Genomic DNA, 24,121 nt, shown 5'->3' with positions numbered 1-24,121 from the left:
CCTCTGAATTATAATCACATTCTCAGGCTTCCTGATTTTAGTTTCAAAGATATAATTTCTTACTGCTAGAAAGTCACAGTCAATTTGGAGTTGGTTATTGAGTGTTGACAGCTGACAGCCACAATGTATGAACTTCCAGTTGTATTGAACTAATCTGAACCTAGCAGGATGGCTGCAATGGGATTCTCAGTTCAAACTGTGTTATACACTCAGTGTAGGATTGCAAGTAACAAGAGGTCAGAACCTCCATTTTGTGGTTCAGTGCCCAAATTAAGGCTTTTCATGGAGTGCCACCACCACCTGAGACCTGGGAAAAGGCTTTTTACTGCCTTAGTGAAAGGTTGGATTATATGGGGAAATGGTTATTGCAGCAAGGTGAAATTTCGTGTTTACAATGATTGATTAAACCATGTATCTGTCATCTTATGGGACTATTATTTCCACATTTTGAGTCAAATGTTGTTCAACTAGGCTTATGTCTGCTGACAGAATTCAACAGGAATTAGAACTGAAAGAATATGAACTAACAAAACAATGCGGGTGTGGTTTGGTTTTTTTTCTGAAATCACAAAGCTGTATTTTGTCTCCTATTACTGCTATGTAAAATGTGCATAAATTAGACAGGATGATGGGCAGGCAAGGGATATATGCCTATACAGGGGTTTTGTGTTCTGTCAGCATTCATGTGGGCCTTATATAGCTTTCCAGATAGCAGATATACCTCCCCCCTCCAAGATGAAGACTGTATTAAATACAAATGAGCAAGATACATGACTATATAGACCATGCAAAATATCTGATCAAAACATCTGAGTCTCCACTTCCAAATATTATTAGTATCTGAATTCAAAATCATCTGTGAAGTTCCAGTTTCATAGGTGATGTGGAAGAGGACCGGGATGGTCCTCCTTTTGCCTCATGAACATACGTAAAACATGAGACAGAATTTGACCTCAAAACTTTACCAAATGGTAGAAGCAGTTTAGATAACAAGATACTGAAGAGAGTAAGAAATAAAGTCAAGAAATGAAATGTGAAGAAAATACAATTTAAATTGGCATGGCCTTATTTTATTTGGTATTTTCTATATTTATTTATTTTAAAATCTGATGGAGGAAAAAAACCCAAAGTGTTTATATTGCTGTAGTTAACTACAACAAACAGTCACCTTTAGGAGCAATCATTACAATTTTTTGTTTTCAGCGGTTTGTGAAAGCAAAAATATTTTTCTATGGAATAATATACCACATTTGTGTGTGTTTGATAAAGCAGGGGACCAGACACTGACCATTTGCTTTCCAAGAGTAAAAGATGCTAGCTAACAAGAGTCTGGTATGAGCACTGAGTGCCTGGGTTGTATGGAAATACAGCTGTGGTGTGGCAGTCTGCTTACATGGCGCAGGAGCTGGCAAAGCAGGGAGGAAAGCCCAGCCCATCCACTGCCCTGTGGAGGTACTGTTCTTCCATCAATTTTCTAAAACCCAGGATTAAATCTGGATTCCTTAAGGAACTTCAAGATATACCCCCCCCCCCCTTTTTTTTTTTTGGTGGTAGTTTTATTTTTGTATGACTTCTTTTCCCAAAGAAATCATAGGAAACTAAAATGATGATGTTTGATCTGTTCATGTTGACTTATGTTCATACTGACATACCAAATTTTTGGAATGAACTTCAGAATTGCTGTAGCGAAATGATGAGTTATCCTACCAAAAGCAGAGGCCTCACTAATTAAACTTGAGGCTATGTGTCCTTGGTAGCTGTAAGGTCTGGATGAGGATTTTGGGAATTCCAGGCTCATCCAACAGCACCTGCCCCCAGATAAGCAGCCAGTTCCTTTCCCACTGCCACCACCTCTGAGCAGTGCTCAAAGATCTGCAAAAAACTCTGGTTGAGTGCACTAGAATTTTTTTTCTGGGTCTTTGTGACATGTCCTTCTTCCAAAAATTCCTGGTTTTAAGGTGTGCCCTAAAAGTTAAATTCCATATACATCCGAGATAAGTCAGGATAAATCTCTGTTAGTATTAAACTGTTCTTGAGTCAACAGTTATGGTTTGGCCTATTCAACAGTGAGTTTTCTAAAGACTTTTGCAATTTTAAACAGCAAGAGTCAGTCTGAAAAGTGAAACTTAGGTAGAAGTCAGACACCCAAGCTCAAAGTTACCTGAGTCCTGAAAATACTGAAAAAGAGTTGCCTGACTTCACAGGTACCCCAGTTCTTAACCTGAAAGTCTCCTAAATGCTTAAAATTTCACTTTAGAGTTTTCCGAAAATTTCTCAGTCTGGATAGTGTGGAGCAGCTTGCAGACTATTTCATATCTAAAATATGCTTCTAATTTAAAGAAATAGTAATCTTTCAGGCACCTTTTCAAAATTAAACCTTGTCAGAACATGTGAAAACACACGTTTGTACTGTTAAGCTCCATGTAAGGTATTACTGGCACTAATTCTCCTTTTCACTGTGTCCTGGTGGTTTGAAAGGTCCATGGAGATCAGGAGATGGGCTTGGTCCTTTCCTCTGCCTGGGGAGCTGTGAACCTGTGTGGCAATTGCTCCTCAGGAGCACCCAAAAGGCAACTGCAACCTGCCTGCAGGAGCAGGAGGGAAAGTGCTCCCCTGTGCTCCTGGTGAAGGGAACCCGAGGGAAGTGGGAGAGGACACCAGGGGCCACGTGAATCTCTAGTGCCACAGGCAGAGAGGCTGTAGGGAAGGAGGGAGCATTTTGGTTCCTCACGTCAGTGTATTTTGAAATACAGTATCATGAATGAATTTAAAAGTTATTGCAATTATTCTGATTATTTTATCTGTGATCTCCCCTATGCAACTATACAAATAATTCTGCTGTATTCTAGTAATTTTTTTTTTTTAAAAAAAGGCAAACCATTACATTAAGTGTCTTTGTTTTGCCTTTGGTTTGTGTTTTTTAGCATGCCAGTGTTTGTCACGTTTTCTCTGTTGTCTCTAGCAATCATGAGACAGTTTTCTTTTCCAAATTACATGTTTATGTAAAGAGTTGCAATAAGGAAAAAAAATAAACATGAGATTTATAACATTATACAATCATAAGAAATTGCAATATGTATGTGCATATGTTTATATATCCTTTTATGACAAATCCTTGTAGATATACATATATCTGGACATACTTACGCATTTATATAATTGTTTGGATTTGTCAAAAAATGTTAGGTTGTTAACAAGTTTTTCATTGTATTGCTTGCATTATGTTAATATATTTTTTTTATCAAATAGAGACATTTTATAGATATGCAGTTGACATCTGGTGTTCATGATGAGCTTTGGAGTTTTTCAGTCTTGATGTTGTGAGTGTTGAGCTTCCTAAAGAGAGGAGAATGCTCTTGGTATTTTTTATAAAAGGTATGTGGCATAATCCCTAGATTTATATGAATACTGATAGAAAACTATTGAAATAGTTTGCAAAAGAGAAAATTTCTAACAGCTTGATTTCACTCACCCACTGTGCTAAAAAGCATTTATTTCAGTAAATGTTCCTTTGGGGTGAATTGCATAAGGTCTATTCTCAAGTGTTTTAGATAAATGTTATCAAAGCTGTAGAGTTTTACTGATCTATATATGTTAATATTAAGAGGCAGAAGGGCATTGGAGAAACACAGGAAAGATTTTTAAAAACCTTTCTGAAAGCCACTTTAATATGAACTGTGAGATTTTGGGTACAGGAGTTAAATTTGTTTTATTCCTCATTGCACTTTTGAAATGTCTATCACAATGTTTATGGTTTGTTGGAAAGGGGATTATAAATGTTTTTACACTTAAGTACTAAATATAAGAGGAAAAGCACATATTCTTCATTCCTAATTGTATTTATTACAGTTCTTGACACGCAACTTTGCTAGAAATCAGAATCATAAAAGTTCCTCTGTGGAATACCCAGAACATTGAAGAGGGTCACGTAAATAAAGTTACCATTAATATTTATGTTTAAACAAAGTCCAGTTCTATTCAACTCTTATCTCTTTCCTACGTCTCTGGTGTTGCTAACAGAGAAGCAAATTCATTTTGATACCAAATACCTATAGTTTCACTGACTTGATTGAATTTTTGTTTGTTTATAGAATCATAGAATCATTTCAGTTGGAAGAGACCCTCAGGATCATCGAGTCCAACCATAACCTACCCAACTCTAGCACTAAACCATGTCCCTAAGAACCTCATCTAAACGCCTTTTAAACACCTCCAGGGATGGCGACTCCACCACTTCCCTGGGCAGCCTGTTCCAATGCCTGACAACCCTTTCCAGGAATAATTTTTTCCTAATATCCAATCTAAACCTCCCCTGGTGCAACTTGAGGCCATTTCCTCTTGTCCCATTGCTTGCTACCTGGAAGAAGAGACCAACACCCTCCATGCTACAGCCTCCTTCCAGGTAGTTGTAGAGAGTGATGATGTCTCCCCTTATATCTGATCTGGATTTATTTTTTATTTATATGATTCCATGAATTTACATGTGTTGCGTTAAAAGACTATCTGGGTATGGGGAAAGGAATCTGGGTAGCAGCAGCGTTGTATAAAAGTGTGTCGTAGGAATCACTGCTAGGTACCTGCTTTTTTGAGTAGCAGTTCCAATTTCTATCATGAACACCAGTTTGCCTCACTTTGTACATGGGACAATGGTGTAAAATCCTTGAGGAGATTATAGTCCTCTTAGGTTCCTTCTGGTTTTGGCTTTGGAAACTTAAAATCCATTGAACATCTTCAGCAGCAAGCCAGTCATCTAGCTTTTCTGGGTTACCTAGCTCTGTAGGTTCTTAAATTCTTGAGATATCTTTGTGTTTAGCCCAAGAGCTTCACAGGCACTGAATTTCACTCACCTGTGCATGTTCAGAAATATCCACTCTGGAAAGACAAGCATGACTCGCCCATCTCAAACCTGCACTGTCAGCTTGGTTTCAGTGAGCAGACGCTTGAATGCTACCAGAGAAGCCTTAAAACTTACTATAGCCAATGCTTCAACTAACTGCTAATGGCTGCGTAGGAAGCTGAAGTCTATTAGACCATTTTGCTCCGTCTCCGGATGATGTCTAGGTGCACAACATCACCAATGGAAGGAGACGTAACGTTTCCTACTACTTTGCCTGCAGTCACAGTGAAGGTGGAAACAGGTTACTTAAGCAGATTGGATCACACCTCGTGGTATCCTGCAATCCCTCCAACTTTGCACTGGATGCTTAGGAATTTCAGGGGCCCCATAAGCCCCAGACATGTAAAATTCCAATGGGGTAGAACATAAATTGGTCAAACTGGAGTCCTTATTGCTTTTGCATATGCAAATGCACTGCAAAATTATGATTAAATGTGCTTTATAAACCTTAGCTGATACCATAGGGATTATCCTTTTAATTCATGGCACTATTCACTGTAAAGTTGTGACAGGTTAAGTAAGCAGAGTGCCTATTAATACTCTCATGCTTAATGATAACTGCTTTTAAATGAAACCAATCAATCTTTTTCTTCTTTTTATTTTAGATTTAAACGCAATTCGTGTTAGTAAATACACATGACAATTGTCGAATTGTACGAGGAGTTTTGTTTCGGCTTTATATTTAGTGCAGGGAAAGTCTCACTTTTTCAATCTGTATTGGAACGAGCAGCCTACACTCAAGCATAATGAAGGGAACTGACTCTCTTTATAGACAGCCAAACGTACTGATGCCTAAAATAAGTCTACACAGAAGGAACTGTGGGTAAAAAAAGATTTTAAAATTTCTCTAAGGCTGTGAGAATTCTCAGACCCATATTGACAAAAGATTTAGACACCTGGACTTTCAGGGAGAAGGAATAGATAGAATTGTAGAGGTGGGCTATTAAAGCATTTTGGTGGGTTTAAAGGATTTTGCAAATGCCATTAAAAACTAAATAAATCCATAAGAGAAAGACCTTGCTCAGGCAAATGTAGATCATTCTCTCAAAGAGATTTTTAGATAGCTCCTGTCAGGTAGAACTTCAAGTCAGTTAGAAAGTTGTGCTCTGAATCTTTTCATTTCCTCTGTCAGTATAAATCAAGAATTATTTCAGTTGAGGCAATGAAGCTACACCATCATAAGATGGATGAAAGGTATAGAAGTGGGTCCTGTGACCTTCCTGCCAATGGAAGGAGCTAAAATAAGGAAATTGTGATTGTTGAAGAAGCACTCCATTTATCATCAGAGGTGATTTTGCAGTTTTAGCTGTGTTCAAGGTTGTGTGTTTACTTTCAGAAGTAGAACCTGCATCATAACAGTCTTTCTGATCTATTTAATTGTATTCTTTTCATATTTGAAAAGCACTGAGCATTTATTTTGCTGTTTACATGTAGCTGCTTTTTTTTTTTTTAATTTATTATTATGGCAGTTCTGCAGTTTGTCTTCCTGTCTTTGACTTTTTTGCAGTAACTTTGTCTGGTGTCCCACTTCTTAGCCACCAGCTATGTACAGATTTTCTTTCAGCTGCCCTGTATAACCATTGTTCTTATCATAACGTTTCAGTTTGTTCTACAAGTTCTAATTCTTCTCCAGTGAAGATATTTGTGTCTTAATCAAAAATCAAAATGTGTTGCAGTGTATAGAAGTGCTGATGAAGAGTAGAGATAGTAGATCAAGCAGGGCACAAAGTCTGAGCTACCTCACTCAATTTGAATGAGCAGCATCCAAGTAATTCGCATTTTGACATAAATTGATGCATGTCAATAACCTTCAGTGGCCTGTGTTAGTTTGTGTGGTGGAAAATCTGGACATGGGTAACTAGTCTTTTGTCCTTCTAAACAGTCTGCTGAGTGTCTGGGCAAGCACAATACATTTTCGATTAAAAAATTTTTAAACTGCTTTGCTAGTTCAAGCCACTGGTCTGATAACTTCTCTCTGACAATCACCTGTAGCAAATGTCTTGTCAAGTGCATTAAAGTAGGGCAAATATGCAATGATAATTTCCCAGTATAATCTTCCCAGTTTCATCAGTGGACTTAGTGAGCCAAAAGTGGTGTCGCTGTGTTGAAGAGCTGGTTTTGGATTTTGCCTTCCCAGATTTTTCAAATCTTTTCCAAACTTTTGTAAGCTTCTGGTATTCACAGCTTCCAGTTTCTGCAGTGTCAGTAATACAAGCATACATAGGAGAGATCTCATGAGACACAATTTGTTTAAAACGAGAAATTTTGTACTTCTTGGAGACAAAATTATCACAAAATTTCCGTGATTGCTCACATCCTTGCTGGCATCCTGAGAGTTCCTGTGCCCTTCCTTGGCCTAAGAATGATAGCTTGAATTATGCCCGTGTAAATTGAAGTTCCCATTGGTTTTAATATCAATACAGCCTTTATCTCCATGATTGTAATGCATTGCCATTATCCACTTACACTAGATGAATGCTATGACTTAGAGTCTGCCCTCTTCGCTCCCAAATTAGATTTTGGGGCAGGAGGAAAATGTTGAGTGAGACAGGAGGAAAGTGACTTTTGAGGACCCAAACCATGTTGACAATCCCAATGCATTGTTAAGAGCGCCTACCCCCACTGTATACGCAGAACAGAACGTTTGTAGAAAATCTCACAAATGTATACACAACCCGTTACCTAAGTGTGTCTCAGTTCCCATAAATAAGTTATTCTCATGTCAGAATCTTGCAAACGCTGGCTCTGCTGGAGCTGCAGCTCACAAGTCCAGGCTGAGCAGAGCTGAAACCAGAGAGAGGTTGTCCTTTTGTCCTCTTAAGTCTAGCAGCTGGTATCTCTTGACTCCAAGGCAAAAAGGACAGGCACAAAGGGCTGGTAAAATTACAGCAGCCTGGTATAAATTACAGTGCCAGATTACGCCTGAGCTTGTATCCTGCATAGCAAAGCAGCATGTTGAGTGCAGCATTCCCCAAACGTACTTTGTGTCTCGGGCACTGTCCTCAGAATACCCTTTTTGTTGAGGCTTAGGAGAGGTGTCTCTGGTGGATGCTTTGGGGCTTATTGCCTCAGCATCTCTGAGAGGATTTTCCCTGAAAAAAACCAGAGCTTTAAGGTCCTATTTCCACTTCTCTGACTCATTATCCTGGCACAGGGTGCCAAATCGAGAGGGTCTCTCACACAGGCATTTCTTTCTGTTAATCGTTAGAGCTATTCATTTTTTTACCTCTACATATGAATAAATACACATTGAGGAACTGAATGTTTCATTCACAGTGGTAAATCAAAAGCAACTCAACTGAGGCCAGTAAGTACAAAAGGAATATCCGACTCATGTCAGGAGGAAGAAAACCTGGTTATTTATACTTTCTAAATGGAAAAAATATCTAGAAGACCTTACCACTCCCAGCACTGTGCTTTAACCAGAAACCCATGTTCTCCGTTTGCCCCTGTGACTGAACATGGGACCAGGTCAGCCGCAGATCAGTCGGCTCTTCTCCCCCTCGTGAGCAGGGGCGCGTTTGCCACCATTATTCCTGACTCCATGGGCCTCGGGCACTGGGGTGTGCACTGTTTTGCACAGAATATAAAAAGAAACAAGTCTTACAGCCTCAGACAGAAAACTTTGGCTTTGAAGAAGGGTAGAAAAAGGGAACGAAAAGCATTTAATGATACCTTGCATGTCTCCTTGACAGGCACAGAAAGATAACCGTAAAACTGTTTAAAACATGATCCCGCAACTGAGCTGCCTTGTTCTATGAATAAATCAACAATCTGTCGAAACATGTTCAACAGCTTCCTGGAAGCAGAAGAGAACATTAAGGATTTTTTGCTTCATAAAGCAGCATCTCGACCAGCAAAATTCAAACTATTTTGGGCACTGGCTGGGGACATCAGTCAGTGTCACAGGAGTCATGCTGACTGTCGAGCTGATCAAGCGCGAGTATCAATATCACAGACTTACGTATAAAACCACAAATTTGACATCAGTTTTGCCTTCCCTTTTGTGAAAATGTTCTCCTTATTACTATATTAATTTAAATTAAATGCAAGGAATTTAAATACACTATGTAAACAAAAGCGCCTGCTGTCATATACAGTAAGCAAAAGGGATGTCAATTTGTTAATTCAAAATAAAAATTAAAATAATTTCCTTCCAGCAGGTTTCTGCACAGTTAGCTGGTCAACACTGGCAGTTTGCACAGCAATGCTTTATGGAACACGTCGTTCTGTTTTGCCAGGGCAGTTTGAACAAGTAGCTGGAGGGAAGAATTGCTGCATTCACTGGTCCTCATACTCTCACGGACAGCTTTTCTCTGACACCTGTGCTAGCTGTGATGCTTCACTTGCTTCCTCCTCTGAATGAAATTTGCTTTCCTTCCCCAGTTTTGCTGCATATTTATAGTGGAAAGAGGCAAGACCACTGACAATCCCTGCAGATGTGAGAAGGCACTGGCTGTGAGTGTGCTGTGAAGGGGCTGTGGGAGCACAATAGGTGAATAGCGGAGGAAAGAAGGTGTATGAACTCCTAAGGTCTCCTGGCATTTATAAAGACTTTCCATAAGATTTACTGGGTCTATAAGTGTGTAATGCACCAAAAAAGTGAACCTTGCCTCTTTTTTTCTTGTTCATTGAAGCTATCACTCCTTGTCCATCAGACCTCCATGTGGGATTTAAAAAGTGGTGGGACACTCTCACGCCCAAACCCTGCTTATTTAGCATATGAATGCTCAGCTGATTGTTTGAAGTAACAATTAGGAGGATAATAGATAAAGGAGGAAACTGGAGACAGCAACTAGCACCTGTGAATCAGAACTTAAACAGCTTTCTTTTACATAATTAATTAAAGAAGCAGGCACAATGCACATTGACTTGAAAATTTAGTCCAGTGACAATGCTGGTGCATGTAAATCCCTTTCCAGTGCAATTACTTACATGTAAGGTTTGATCTTTTTGTAAAAATCTTAGTCATGAGTGAATGTTGCGAAGTGTTGCAAGGGTTGTTTTTGTTTGATGGGGGGGAAGAAAGGGAAGAGGAAAAACATTTAAGGGCAATCAATTCATGGAGGAAACAGAAGTCCTGATGGAGGTATTAAAGTGTATGGAGTTCAGATACATGGCAGAAAGTCATTGTAATACACAGAACATTTCTAACCTTGCAAATAGCAATTATGATTTAACATCCTGTAATCACCACTACATACTTTCTCTTCATTAAAGAAATGAATGCTGTGAAACTCTTCCATTAAATTGTATTTATTGCAGAATGTGAGCAGAATTCTATGGCGCTTTCTCAAGAAAGCAATCCATATGTGAGTTCAATGTGCTCATATGCAATTATTTCTTAAGTAGATTATATTGTATTTCTCTAGAGCAGTATTTAATGGAGCTAGTTAACATTATGACTCTTGAAATGAGAGTCTCAAAAACCCTGTATCTGCAATTTACATAGATGAATAAGTATTAGGGGGCATGGTCTTCTATTTGCACACGTCAGTAGTGTTGCTAGAGTTGTACTGGCATAAAAAGGATAGTGGTGAAGGTTATGCAGTAGTCAGAATAAATCAATGAGTATTTACACAGGTAGATATGTCTCTGTAGAGACAAATAATGTCATTAAAACATATCTAATATCTAGCCTTCTCTCTCCATAAAGTTTATGGATATACAAGTAACTTCACATACTTCAGCTGTAATGTTGCCTATGATAGTACACAGTGAAATGACATTTTAGAATATTGTGCTCACTATCTTTAAGTGTTATCAGTAGTATAAAGTCAGAGAAAATCTGTAAAGTCCTGACCACACTGAAGCAAAAGTTAAACTCACATTGACTTCCAAGTAATCTAGATTGGGTCTTTCTAAAAGGACAGCACAGAAGATGGTTTCTTCAAGGGGGAGTTGCATTAATTTTAAAACGGAAAGCATGGTTGTGATGAAAAATGGAAAGGAGGAAAGAAAGAGAAATGATGGAACATAGAGAAAATAGACATCATGTGAACATAAAGAAAGAAAACTGAGTGGAATAAATTTTGGGGAGAATAAACCATAAATCCTACCAGTGCAGGTATGTCTTAAGCTAAGAGTTAAAACTTGAATAACGAATTACATTCAGATAAACTGAAAAGCACTTCTGTTTGCTTTGTTTGTCCTTTTATGCTACAGTGTTGATGGTATTTATGTTCTGTTTAACCAATACTTACAATTCAAGGTCCAAGATAAGGACACAGTAAAAAATTCATCAGTAATAAAACAGTGATTATCTTGTTGGAGGGGAGTGTGCCATCTACACTTCATATTCCTTTAGACCTCTGGGTTTTTTATTGTAAATTCATTGCTATTTTGCAGATTTGGTGTATGGATACTATAGACAACAGCGGAAACTGATTGAAGAGATTGATTGGTCATACACAGGTAAGCAAAACTGTCTATTGAAGAACTTATTTCGCTTTGTTATTTTCATGTTCATTATAATTTTAAGAGCCTATTATGTCTGTATACTACTTTTCCTATGCCTACACAATTACTAAAGTAAAAATTTCAGAAATGGAGTCTGAAAAATTTCAGGAACATTACAACAGGAGAGACTATTCTCATTTCTTACATCTTACTTTCAGAAAGAGAAAGTCCTCATCCTTAAAACCTTAACACTAAGACATGACTTACTTGATGAAGGCTGAGCCAATGAATTGTTAGGTGTTCTTTTACCATCTGAATATTACTGTTCTGGCAAGTTTAGAAAGCAGACAGAAAAGCTGAAACAAGGCAGAGCATGTTATGTGGGTAAGAACATATCCATTTACTGTGTCCGAACTTCTGCACTTCGCTTCTGAGCACCTGAGCTTTCTCTCCAGCTCTCACCCCGATTCTCCTGAAAAATCAATCATTTGGGCATTCTCATTTGCATAAGTAAAAAAGGTATACCGTTAAACTCTGTACAACCTTTGCCTCATCACAGAAGGACTATGGAGAATTCACAATTTGCCTCCTAGGTTTTTCTGTAAAAGTCAGAAGAATTATTACTTCCAGTAACATTGAAAAGGCATTTTTGTCCTAAATTATAGTTATATTTTATCCAGAATGTAAGAAGTGACTTCCTGAGGATGTGCATAGAGTCTTACACTTCAAAAACCACCAGTTTATGAAAAGAAGTAGGAACTGTCAAATTTCAGTGTTTCATTTATTTCGTTCAAAATATATTCCTGTAGTTAAAGAAAGTTATACCATTCTTTTTCTTTCTCTCACTCACTTTCTCATTTTTGAGATGGTTTTTATCTTCTAGGGTAAAACATATCTAACAAGTTTTGAGTCTAGAGAGAATTGAAACAGGCTAGTCATAAACCCCTCAAAATGAGATTTATAATGAAAACTCTGCAAAATCCAAGCATAAGATCAATCAATACAATATTTCGTGTTCAAAATCCATCCATTTTTCAATATTGCAGTTAGGGGAATGCAGGGATAAGCCTCCAGGATTACGGGTGACCAGAAGGCAATTTATGAGGTTACTTTAAAGAATAGCGAATGGGTTTTGCATCAGATACTGGAGTATTTCCCTACCCTGCACAGAGCTCCCACCCGCTGTACAGCTGCTGCAGCAGCCACAGGTCACATTTGCTGAATGTCTTGGATGGCAAAACAGCACAGACTCTTCGAGCTGGGGGATCCAGACCTGTTGGTTCTCTCCCTTAACATGTGAAATACCTTCATGTGGTCAGCTCATGTGCTTTGTCCTAGTTGGCAAAGCCTTTCTCCCTGTCCAGACCTATGTAGTCAGGTGCATAAAGTGGCCAGATTTTAGAGGAGCGCTGCTCAGTAGCATGTGCCTTGCCTGGCAGCACCCTGCTCCTGCATCCTCCGGCTCCTGCATCCTCCTGCTGCCTCGCCAGCTCCTCTGCCGTGCGTGCTCTGTCTCCCCCAGTACTCATGACACAGCTGTCTCCACGCGTGGTCAGACATGGATTTTCAAAGCTTTTTGGGGGTGCTGCATGTAAATCAGGTTCTCAGTGTCTAGGGCTGGCAGCTGTGTCAGAGCTGTGTTGTGTGTAGTGCTTTCCGGAAATACAATGGAATTGGTTCAGAACATGAAGGGAATACACGAATTCAGCTTTTGTTTAAAACAACAGTCTTCCTGAATGTGAACAAAAATTGCAGATTTTAAGATTGTGTGTTGGAGGCACAGCAGTCTAGAGACTGAGACAGATGGATTTTTATCTCGTTCATTTATTAAAATTTATTTGTTTATTCTAACCTCATAATTTTATTCCTGGGGCAAACAATATCATGTTCGGTATGTATAACTGCTATATCTAGCTCAGACTTATGGTTTTGAGGCACAGACCAACATGCACATTTCTGAATAGATGACCTGTGCTTTGTCAGTTCATCCTTTCCTCAGACAGTTATTTTTTTTCTGTCTTGCAACCTTCTCACTGAAAGACCTGAAAAATTAGCCTCTGTGTGCCAATGAAGTGTTAGGAGTGTGTCTTGGAATCCTGGAACCATAGAGTTTAATCCACCATAACTAAGAAAATTCTAACTGCCTTGGTAAACTAATCAGAGTTTGAGCAGATGTCATTCTCTAGATCAAATTAGAAATTTCAGCTACATTAGCCACAGTGGATCAGTACACTCCTTTACCAGGATGGTGCTGTGAGATGAAAATAAAATGGAACTAGAGAAATAGCTTGAATTTACCTGCTGAAATCATGTAATTTCTGAAGTTGAAGATTCATAATAAAGCAGTTTCACATACTGTAAGCTATGTGACTCATCACTGGATTTTGGCTCTTGGATAAATGTCTAAGGAGGGCATAAATGTTACTGGAAACATTTGGTAGTGTTTCCAAGGGCTCTGCTTTAAGCCATAGACAAATCCTGTGTTTGCAAGCATTAATTTATTTTTTCGTGTCCTGACTTTGCATGTATTTGCGTAAACAAATACAGTGTTAAAGAAGTGGAAAGTGCAAGCATGCATTACAGATGCATCCAATTTTTTCAGGAATAAGTGGTTCCTGAAGCTACTTTATTAGTAAAATTACTTTATTTTAGCAGCCATTCATTGTATTTTTCATTAAAACAGTGACAGAAATAAAAATTTGATGACATTATGAGTATTTTTAAATTATGTCATATACTAAAAGTGAATCCAACCTTATCTTTGTAGAAAAAAATGTACAGAGAAAGTTCATTTCCTCAAATCAGTTACATACTAATTAATGACCAAAGATCATTTAGACATTATCTAGCTACACCACTAAGGCTAGGCAATCTCATTTCAAACCATAAAGCCAGCAATATGAGCTTCAGTTATTTCTTTATCATACAGATGAAAGATTAATTTTTATTGATGCTTGCTTTATCTGCATTGGTTTAGTCGGAAGGAATTATATAATGCTGTTTTCTGGTTATTATTTTGTTTTGGTTTGTTTTTAAAATGACTATTTCATAGTAGTCTGAAAACTCCATGTCTGAATGTTCACATGTAGAATTATCAAATGATCCCACAATGGATATTTTTCTTTTTCCCATGAAATTTCTTTCTGTTGAGGTTTTTAGTCCTGGGATTTGGGTCCTGGTTCACAACAAACATGTTATGTGGTTTAGGGGCAAAACCAGACTGAATTCTGCGAAAGGCAAGAAATTCTAGAGAGCATTCCAGGAATTACAAAAGCTGGGGGTTTTTAAAAATTGAATTTGCTATGTAAATGAAACCACAGCCAGTTTAGTGTTCTTTGTCTCATCATTCAGGGGTATTAAATTCAGTTTGTGCTGTCGTTCATTATGTGATATGCTGATACACAGTTGCCTTATAAATACTGGCAACTCTGATCTTGAGCAAAGAGTGATTTTATTATAAACTGTTGAGTCTCTGGGTGATTTTATTATAAACTGTTGCATCTCTGGGTATTCAAAGGACAATTTTGTTGTTTGCAAGCAGAATGTGGATCATATTTCATTTTTCTCTGGGAAGAAGGATGATGAATCACAGAATCGTAGAATAATTTATGTTTGAAGGGGCCCTTGGACATCATCTGATCCCAACGCCCTGCTCAAAGCAGAGCAAGCTTCAAAGCTGAAGCAGGTTGTTCAGACCTTGTCCAGCAGAGTCTTGAAAATCTCCGAGGAGGGAGGTACTGCAGCCTGGACAGTGTGTTCCACTGTCATTTTGAAGATTTTTTTTCATTTGCCCAACTGCAATTTCACTTACTGCAACCTGTGGCCATGGCCTCTTGCCCGTTCCCTGTGCATGCATGGCTCAGTATGTTGGTGGTCTTCCTGGCGCAAGGGCACACCGCTGCCTCGGACGCAACTTGTTGATCCATCAGGGTAGTTAATGATGATCTTCTCAGATAATTTTGAAAATCTGGTATATCTCAGTAGTAAAACTTGGCAGTACGTTGATGATGCTCTTCTGGCCATTGCACCAATACCTTCCGTAATAAAAACTGCTAAACGTGATGGCTTGTTGGTTTTGCTCCCATGTTGAACACTGAATTAATCTTTTTAAGCTTAAAATTGTTATCATTCTCTGTCTGAGTCAACACCCCACGGAGATATCCCCCTAGTTTATCATTCCCCATTACTATCATCACACAGACAAAACCTTAGTCACCATTTGAAAGGCTGGTTTTGCTACCCTGAGTCCTGGAAATTTGCACTGATGGCTTCAAACACTGATGCCTGTAGTGTGGCTCAGAAATGAAAATGGCCTTATTTTCAGTGGTACTGAGAAAATGTAATTCTCTTTCTTGCCCAAACAAGTTCTAATGTTTTAATTTTAGATGTTGTTTTATCATCTTTGAGTGCTGAGGAGATTGTACTGCGAAGTCACTGCTCATGGAATTTATGGGAAACTAGGTTGTTGCTTATATCCCTAATAATTTACAGGTGTATTTTTCTTTTTGCTCAGCCTTAAAAGTGAGCAAGGATCTTCACTATCTCAGCTCTGACTCAAGGAAATGATGTTGACGTTGGCAGCTAATTCTGCTTATTTTGTAAAATGTCTCCTGCTTCTGTTATCCCACATTTTGACCCTGGTAAACCGGGCGGTTTGCGCGTCTCCCCTCACCCTGTGTCCCTCTCCAGCAGCCATCTGCTGGGAGGATGGCCAAGGCCCGGCACGCAGGCATTGCTTTCTGCCCCGCAGCCACAGCGGAGAAGACGCTTGTGCTGAGGAGTGTTTGTGTGAACGTGGGCGCCCATGCGTGCTCCTCATGAGACAGCCCTGGGAGCAGGGCAGGGAGAGGCAGAGGCGCAGGGTCTGGCTCCTCTCCGTTGCAGGCCAGGCTGGAGTGTGACAGAGGAGCCATTTTGTGGCGCAAATCCTGACATTCGGGCTGTGTGGGACAGCGGGAGGCGCCCTCAGGAGCCTGCTGGACGTGGGATCTGGGAGCTGCCTGCTGAACCGACTGATTTAGTGACAGTTCTACCAGACCAAACCGAAATGTCTCCAGGAAAGCCCTGGCCAAAAGCCGATGAAACCTTCTGCCTTCACTGGATGGATAAAACGGTGCTCTGCACAGATGATGCATACCAAATTAAGTTCACATTTTTTCTTGCTAGCTGATGACCATGGCAGTATCAGCAAAAACTCTGTGAGATCTGGTCTTTCTATCACCTCTTGTGAAATAACTCATTTTGTGTTTTATATTCACCACGTACAATCATGACTGATGTGCTGCGTCTGTTGTGAGTAATAAAGAAAAGCCTGTACTCTTGGGCCCCGTGGGTTCCTTCTGTAAAGGCTGCAGCATAAGAAATCAAAATAACATGCATTCTTTAATTAACTTATGTAACAACAGCTCTGCAGAGGATCTTTCCTTTTTTAGTAGACCTTATGCTTCAGGGGCTGTCATACCTTTTCTTGTGTGATAGCTCATTACATGTATTTAGGACCCCCAGATCAAACAGTCACTCATGGTTCCAGTGTTTTGTCACTACGTTCACAGGCTCATTAATTAAAAAGCCTACGACATTATTATGGTTTTGGGAAGGCTGATGATTCAGCAACAGAAATTACAGTGTTTTGCATCTGTTCACATCAGAGAGACAAGGTATCCTCAAGTGGGAAGCTATTGCTGGCACCACTGGCCATAGAGAAATCCCTTTTAAGATATCTCAGTGTACTGAATCAACACCGCAAAGTACATTATTCAACACAAATAAGATATCTATTCAATAGATTTGTGATCAGACTTTTGAATACATATTAAATTATATGGTTCAAAAGAGCCTGTTTCAAACATCCTTTCTTTTCAAGCAGGGAAGCTGATCTTTGAGCAGTAGAGGGCTAGTAGCAGCGAAGTGCAATTTATTTACCTTTGATTCAGCCAATATTTGTAGAATAAACTGAGTGGAAAACTGTTACGAAAGGAGGTAAGAGGATTAGACCCCATATTCACGGACCTTTCAAAGTTGGATGCTTGTAGCACAGGTATAAAGGACCACATGTTGGTATTCATATTTGGCTCCTCAGTGGTAAAATCATAGCATTTTTCTGTCAATAAAGTTTGAAGTTGTATGTTTGCCCGAGTTTCCTGATGAGGAACTCTGATAAGAGCTTTTAATTCCACCATTTCACTCCTTAAATGCTATAAGCAAAGGACACAGCTGGGTCATTTCCAGAAAATGCACAGCATCTCACCCTGAGCATCAACTAGGTTATTGAAACACAGGAGGGTTCATTTCTGAAGTGTAGAAATCAAAGCATGAGGTATTTGCATAGTGTGGCACTGCTGTTTTGATAAGGTCTGGCCAGGGGTCAGAAAGATGTAGAGACTACCCCATTAAGTAAATGTGTTTGGAAATTAAATGCCTTTTAGGAGTGCTGTCTTTGGGAATACACCGAAGTAAAATATAAAAAGCAGATTGTGGATATCTCACAGTAGACTACAGCCTCTGGTTAAGCCTCTTTGCCCTTCAAAATGACCATCAAAGTATCCTCATGTGTATACTACTGAATGATTTCTCATTTTCAAGTGCATTTGATCTGTGCTGCAGTGGGAAGGATATGGTCTTGAGGACTACTTGCTTACAAAACGCACAGTTGATTACTCTGAGATCATCATCACCTCTACATCAGTATGATTTATGGTTTTGTGAAGTTTAGAGCCCAGCGAATAACTCTCTCATTGCTTATGTTTACAGAAGGCCTTGCTGGGGATGTGTGCTTGGTATTTTTCAAGTGTTCCTGACTTAGTCAAGCCAGAGCATGGGAGCAGCAGCACATACTGTTTCAATTTCTAAATTTTGAATGCTAGGTGACTGCAAATTACTGCAAATGAACTTAAACCACCTTTTCACGTTGTACTGTGGAATCCTGTTTCCTGTTTTTATAATGTGACTTTTTCCCACAAAGTAATAATTCTTCCAAAACTTTTGAAATTGAAAAATGGGGGAAACCCATCAGCAGTTTTATTTTAGATGAATCAGCATTGGCTGAAAAAAAACCTAAACCGCTGAAAAAATCCTGACTTTCTAAACTTACCTTGTAGAAATGGCACTTCCAGTTCCGTAGGTCTGCCCCTGCCATGTGTAAAGAATGTCACCTTCTCATGTCAGAGGTAAAAATATGCTGCTATTTTTCTTCCGCTGCATGTTGGAGCCAGCCCAGTTCGTAGCTTGGTGGGTGCTCTCTTGTGAGCGTTAGCACGGTCATTTCATTTCTTTCCACCTGCTGACTTACACGTAGGCCAGGAGGTTGTGTGGGTGTCAGCAATAGCTAGTTCAGTCTGCAAGTTTGCTGTTTAGTGGTAGTAACTCATGACGAGGAGGGTAAATTAGCAAGGGGCAGAAATCATTTTTATTTGTACACAGAATACTTTCTGTCAAGAGTTTTTGAGGGGTGATATGTGGTATTTATTTTATACAGTTGGCTTAGATGCAGCATCATTACAGGCACATTAGCACAGTTCTAAGAAACCCGGATCAAACAGGATTGTTTTGCAGCTTATTATTTACAATGGGGAGATCCATTCTATGAAGTTTTCCCAAGTAAATCTGTGCCCTGTTTCTCTACCAGGGTAGCAAGCTTTCAACACCATCCTGAAGATATAGTGGGCATGTTGAAAAGCTGCTTATAATACATCCCAAACAAAGTATATGATTCCAAATTAAGGCTCTGCGCCCCTGGACTTGTCCTTGAATTTCACAGCCTTTGTTCCCTTTGCCTTCTTTCTACAATTGTGGTGCATGTGAAACCACTCTTCCACATTCAAAGTCACCCCTTCTTGTGGAGAAAGTCCTGCTGAAAGCTGTCAAAGTCTATAACTGTTAATTTGCAGCAGTCCACAGGAAAATGTCTGTGGCACTGTGCATCCATGAGATGTATCAGCTGAACTGTTGCCTCCATTATTTGATTGCCAGAATCGCAGAAGTTCAGTTCTGAGCATCTCTGTCAGCTGTGAAAGGTGCACGAAGTCCTTTTTGTGAAAAGCCAGGTCAGGGCATCTAGCTGCATAAATATTTAACTAGTTCTTGCTACGCTTCAACAATCGTGCTTGGAACAAACTCCATATCCATCCTGTGGTGGCCTCTTTCTGCTCTCTTCCATGAGCTTTCTTTATGAGAAATTAAACTATATCTTGATCTGATATTGCCTGGCTCCTATTCTAGGAGCCACAGAAACAATTGATTGGCTTCTTCCATCCTTTATCGTAGATGCTGCATTCAGAGCTAAGCTGTTTTTCTCCTGAATGTGGTGTTCCCCTGTGAGTGAGTTTTGTCTGATGAAAACTGTGTTAACCAGAGATATTTTTAAAAGGTAGTTACAGAAATGAAGATATTAAAAATAGAAAGGCAAAGAGAGGGACAATGTGTTGAAAGCTGGAAAAGAGGAAGAAGAATCATTTACTTGTAAGGACTTGGAAATTTGTTTTCAAACTTCTGGTATTTCCCTAGCCGTGTAAGTAATCAACTCAGGGCTTGGGTGCCTGGTCATAGACTGACAATTGTTTTTATTTAGTGGCAAAAACAAGCACACAACAACAAAAAACCCACCTTGCATTACCCTGCCCGAGTAACTGAAAGAGAAAAACTGAAAAAATACTGTTACTGGAGTATTTAGGAATACTGGGTAAATGGTTCGTAAATACTTTTCCCCTATTTCAGAATATAGTGGATTTTCTGCCTGCTTGTACATGTTCTGAACACTTCTTACATGTGCAGTACAGTATGATCAACCTCTTTTTTTCCAGCTATATTTTTCCTGTTGATTTTCAGGAAAGCAAATATTTATGGCTGGAGTGCTGGTCAGGGAAAACTTATAAGCAAGGAGAGGGGCTTTTTTGTTATTATCAAAACACATCCTTATGAAAGCTAGCTTTACAGTAGGGCTGTGGTATGTGTGAACAGAGCTCTCTAAATAGGAGCCCTAGCACATTATGTCTTTAATCTGTATTTTACCTGCTTTTGAAGTATCCAGAACAGATCAAAGGCAAACAGCACAAAGAGGCACTAGACAATACATAACATGTTTTCTTGAGGAGGAGGCACATACTTTAATTAGTGCAAGCATTCATTTTCTTCAGCTTTGAGTACCCACTTCAAACAGATTCAGTACGTTATCGTAACTCTACCAACAGATGTAACCACCAGGAGATCTGTACACCTGCCAGTCCTAATGTGACCATACCATGTGTACCTGATCAAAATGAGAACAATATTCATTCTCCTCTGCATGAAAGGAGCTGATGAGAATCCGTTGCAGTGGCTTGATCACACACCTGAAGTTCCATTTGAAGTCATTTGTTTTGTCCAGAGAAGCTGCAAAGCATGTGCTAAAAAGAGCTTTTCTGGGTGACTTCTTCTTCCTCCATCCCTTTACCTCACTTCCTACCCATGCCATTTGATACTTTTTGTCATATTGGCCTATTTCCTCTCTTATGGTGTAGCTGTGACTTGTTTCCCTTGTGCATTATAAAATTCTTCTTTTTCCCACCATCAGATGATTGTCCAGTGTTTTGTTGCCTTCTTCTCCCTGACGTTCATTAATGGCTGCACGGAGTAACTGTCAGTTTGCCACTTCATCTCCTGTGTTTCCAGGAGAAACCCTTTCTCCTCCTGAGTAATTAATGGAGAAAGAGCTGGCTGAGTGTTTTCTTGACTATCTTGCTGGCTCTCCCAGCCGCCTTTTCCTAAATGTCAGGGACACTCTCTAGCGTGGTTACCATGGTGCGCTCAGCTGGCATCGCTGCCAGGGTGCACAAAAGCCAGCACACCCACCACACATCTTGTAGGAACGTACGATGAAGGAGGGCACCTACCTGCTGTGTCACAGTTAAATAGAACATAACGAAAGGTGCTTTTTGGTGCATACTCTCTATAAGATCGGCCCCAATTTGGTACCAGAAAAGGCATCAATCAACTAAGAATATTTTCTTTGTCCCTCCACTTGTGAGGATGTTGGTGTATCTTTAGATAAATCTGCTGCTGAGCTTGCCAACTCAACAGGTGAGTTCATAAATGTAAATGCTGATGAAGAACAGTGAGATTTACGCTGTGCTGTATTCATTAACTACCTTCTATAAAAAGATTTGAAGGTGTTTTGTATTCCTTCATAACTTATTAATCAATCTGAAACATTTTTATTGGCAAAAAAGCTTTTCTTTTGTATGGCTTCCTGGTGTGAAAGTCAATAAAAATAAAGTACATCCTGCATCCAGCCATCGGAAAACATTATTTTTTAAACCTCAGGTTTGTAGCTAGCAACCTGTTGACAGATTTGTAGCTGAAATACCAAAATCCTTTTTAAAATGCCGACAGATTTAAAAACTCACTTTGAAATCCCATGCAGCTGAGTCATTGTCGTCGCTAAAATATATTGTTCACTTCATAAGCATATTTCAAACATAAACGTGAATAAATGCCTTTGTTCCAGATAATAAGCTACCAGTAAGTTCTGTTCTGGTTGCTTGTTTCAGGTTAAGTTGGTCATATTCTCTTCCACAAATAGTAAGGTGGACTGAAAACACGTTGCACCAGATTCATTGATGACACAGAGAAGAGCTCTGAACTACAGTGTACTTTAGTCTGTCTCCTTGATAAATGTTTCATAGAAACAAAATATTCTTCTCCCAGTTGCGAAGCTGTGAACGAAGTCAGGATTTTCCAGTTTAAGTTCCTTTCATTGAACTGTTCAAGTTTTTCTTATTGGGACCAGATAGGGACTCCTGAACTCCAACACCCTGCTGTTACAGGCAATCATGCCATCTAACTCTTGGATAAAATTAATCAAACTCTGTTTTAAAAGTAGTTGTGATATTGTGCTTCATAGTTCCATTGAAAGGCTATCTCAGAAACTCACTCTTGACTTTTAAACCTTGTCTGGATTTCCAAGCCAGCTCTATTAGCAGACCATCAAGGTCCTCTGGTTCTTCTGACAGAATTGGTTTGGTTTTTTGTTTTTTGGAGGGTTGTTTTCTGTTGCAAATGTTTGCCTGCACTGATATCCCTCTCCTGTTTTTTAAATTAAACCAAGATAGTCGAGCCTCTCGTCCCCTTTTGATCATTGTACTGGCTTTTTCTGTTCACCCATGGTTCGGCTAAAATTATTTTGTCTTCAGCACGGGTGACCAGCATCTCATGCACTTACCTCAGACTTTCTGTAGAGACACTACTACTGTCCTGTCTTTACTAGGAGTTGCTTGGTTAGAGTTTCATAACACACTTGTCTTCCCATCATGCTGTCTACAGTCCTCTAGACTGTCAGACATGGTCTGATTCACCTCCTCTCCCGTGGTAAGATTAAGCCTATGGTAAGATTCTCATTAGTAACAAACCCTCCCACTAGTGGTCTCTAAATATATGATCTTACAAATTGCATTGTTGAATTTCATGCCATTTTTACTACTTGAGTTCTCGAGGTCAGCTGTTTTACCCATATGCTATACTGGACCTCCTTATGATGGCATGTCTTCACACATCATGTCATCAGTAGGTGCAAGTGGCAGAACTCAGAAACTCCAGTATTTCCTGCACAAACACACTGCCTGGTACCTCCCATTTACTGCTGCTTACTATTTTTCTCCTTCTCTCACATTTACTAAACAAGTGAATGTACTGACTTGTTAGATACTGTGGTAAAAATTTTGAGTATTTACTGATCTATTCAGCAGAATTACAAAATTTCCAGGTTTTCAGACTTCCATTCCTTCCTTCTTTCCCTCTTTCTCTCCTTCACTCTTTGTATCTCCCATGATTTCTGAACTTGGATGTCAACTAAACAGCCAGCTACGTTATCATTCATATTCTGCAGAAAAATTCAGCCTTGCTTTAACTTCATAAACTTTATAAACATGAGCCAATATAAGGAAGTTGGCTCATGTACAGTGTTCCGTATAAGAGGCGAAATATCGCTTGTGTTGAAAGTTTATGTCCTGTTCAAGCATCATTAAATTGCAATGATTTGTAGTCTGTAATACCGAGTTAGCAGTTTTATAATGCTATCATCAACAGATAAATCCCATTTTGATAAAATCCTGTGTAAATAACATTTTAATTATTGCTGTCTAAGTCCTAAATTTTACAACCGCACCTAATTATCTGTATTCAAATTTCAAAACTTAGTCTAAACAGCCTGAACTAAAGCCAACTGAAATCAGTGAAAAGATAGCCCGTAAGTTAAAATTGAACTTCGAATCAGTCCTACCTTATAGTTATGACCAATTTATATCATATTAACAGTGGAGTATATTTCTAAACAAAATTTAAATGCACGGAGTGAGTAGCAAAAATACTCAGAAATGCATTGTGAAGATTTATTCTACTTTCAGTGTGTAAAAATTATTAAATTATTGGAAAAATTATCATGGCAAAACTAGGAGTGTTTGGCAATTAGGTGAGGAATCATTCCCTAATACCCAACAGCAATTAGCTGTCCCTGTGCAGATGCCTTGTTATTTTACATAATAAGAGAAATTACAAGCGTATTAGCTTGATTCTACAAAGCTGATCATCAGTGAAAATTAATGTTGACATTTAATTGTCCTGAAACTTCATATTTAATATCTCACCAAGATGAATGGCTCAGTTTACACTTTACAGAGCTATTGTTTCAGTCTGTGGTAGTACTGGAATCCAAATTAATGCATGCAAGTATAGCTTTTTCTGCACAACCAAGAATGATGGAGACTTTTACAAAATAAATGATAATGTGAAAATCTAAAGTAATTTCATAGAGCTTATCAAGATCTATCCAACAAAGCTTCTTCCTGGATGTGATAT

At 39.0% G+C, this 24,121-nt stretch overlaps 1 protein-coding gene across 1 annotated transcript in view; it reads left to right on the top strand.

Annotated features, from left to right (window-relative positions):
• Positions 1 to 24,121, top strand: part of PTPRZ1 (protein tyrosine phosphatase receptor type Z1) — a 139,437-nt gene that overhangs the window by 29,226 nt on the left and 86,090 nt on the right. Inside the window, exon 2 of the mRNA XM_065628937.1 lies at positions 11,246 to 11,311. Within this exon, the coding sequence (XP_065485009.1) occupies positions 11,246 to 11,311 (66 nt within the window). The remainder of the gene's footprint in view (positions 1 to 11,245; positions 11,312 to 24,121) is intronic.

Source organism: Caloenas nicobarica, chromosome 1 (genome assembly GCF_036013445.1).
Source record: "Caloenas nicobarica isolate bCalNic1 chromosome 1, bCalNic1.hap1, whole genome shotgun sequence".
In the NCBI taxonomy this organism is placed as follows: Eukaryota; Metazoa; Chordata; class Aves; order Columbiformes; family Columbidae; genus Caloenas; species Caloenas nicobarica.
Note: the sequence above shows the minus strand (reverse complement) of the source record. Positions and strands in the feature narration are given on the sequence as shown.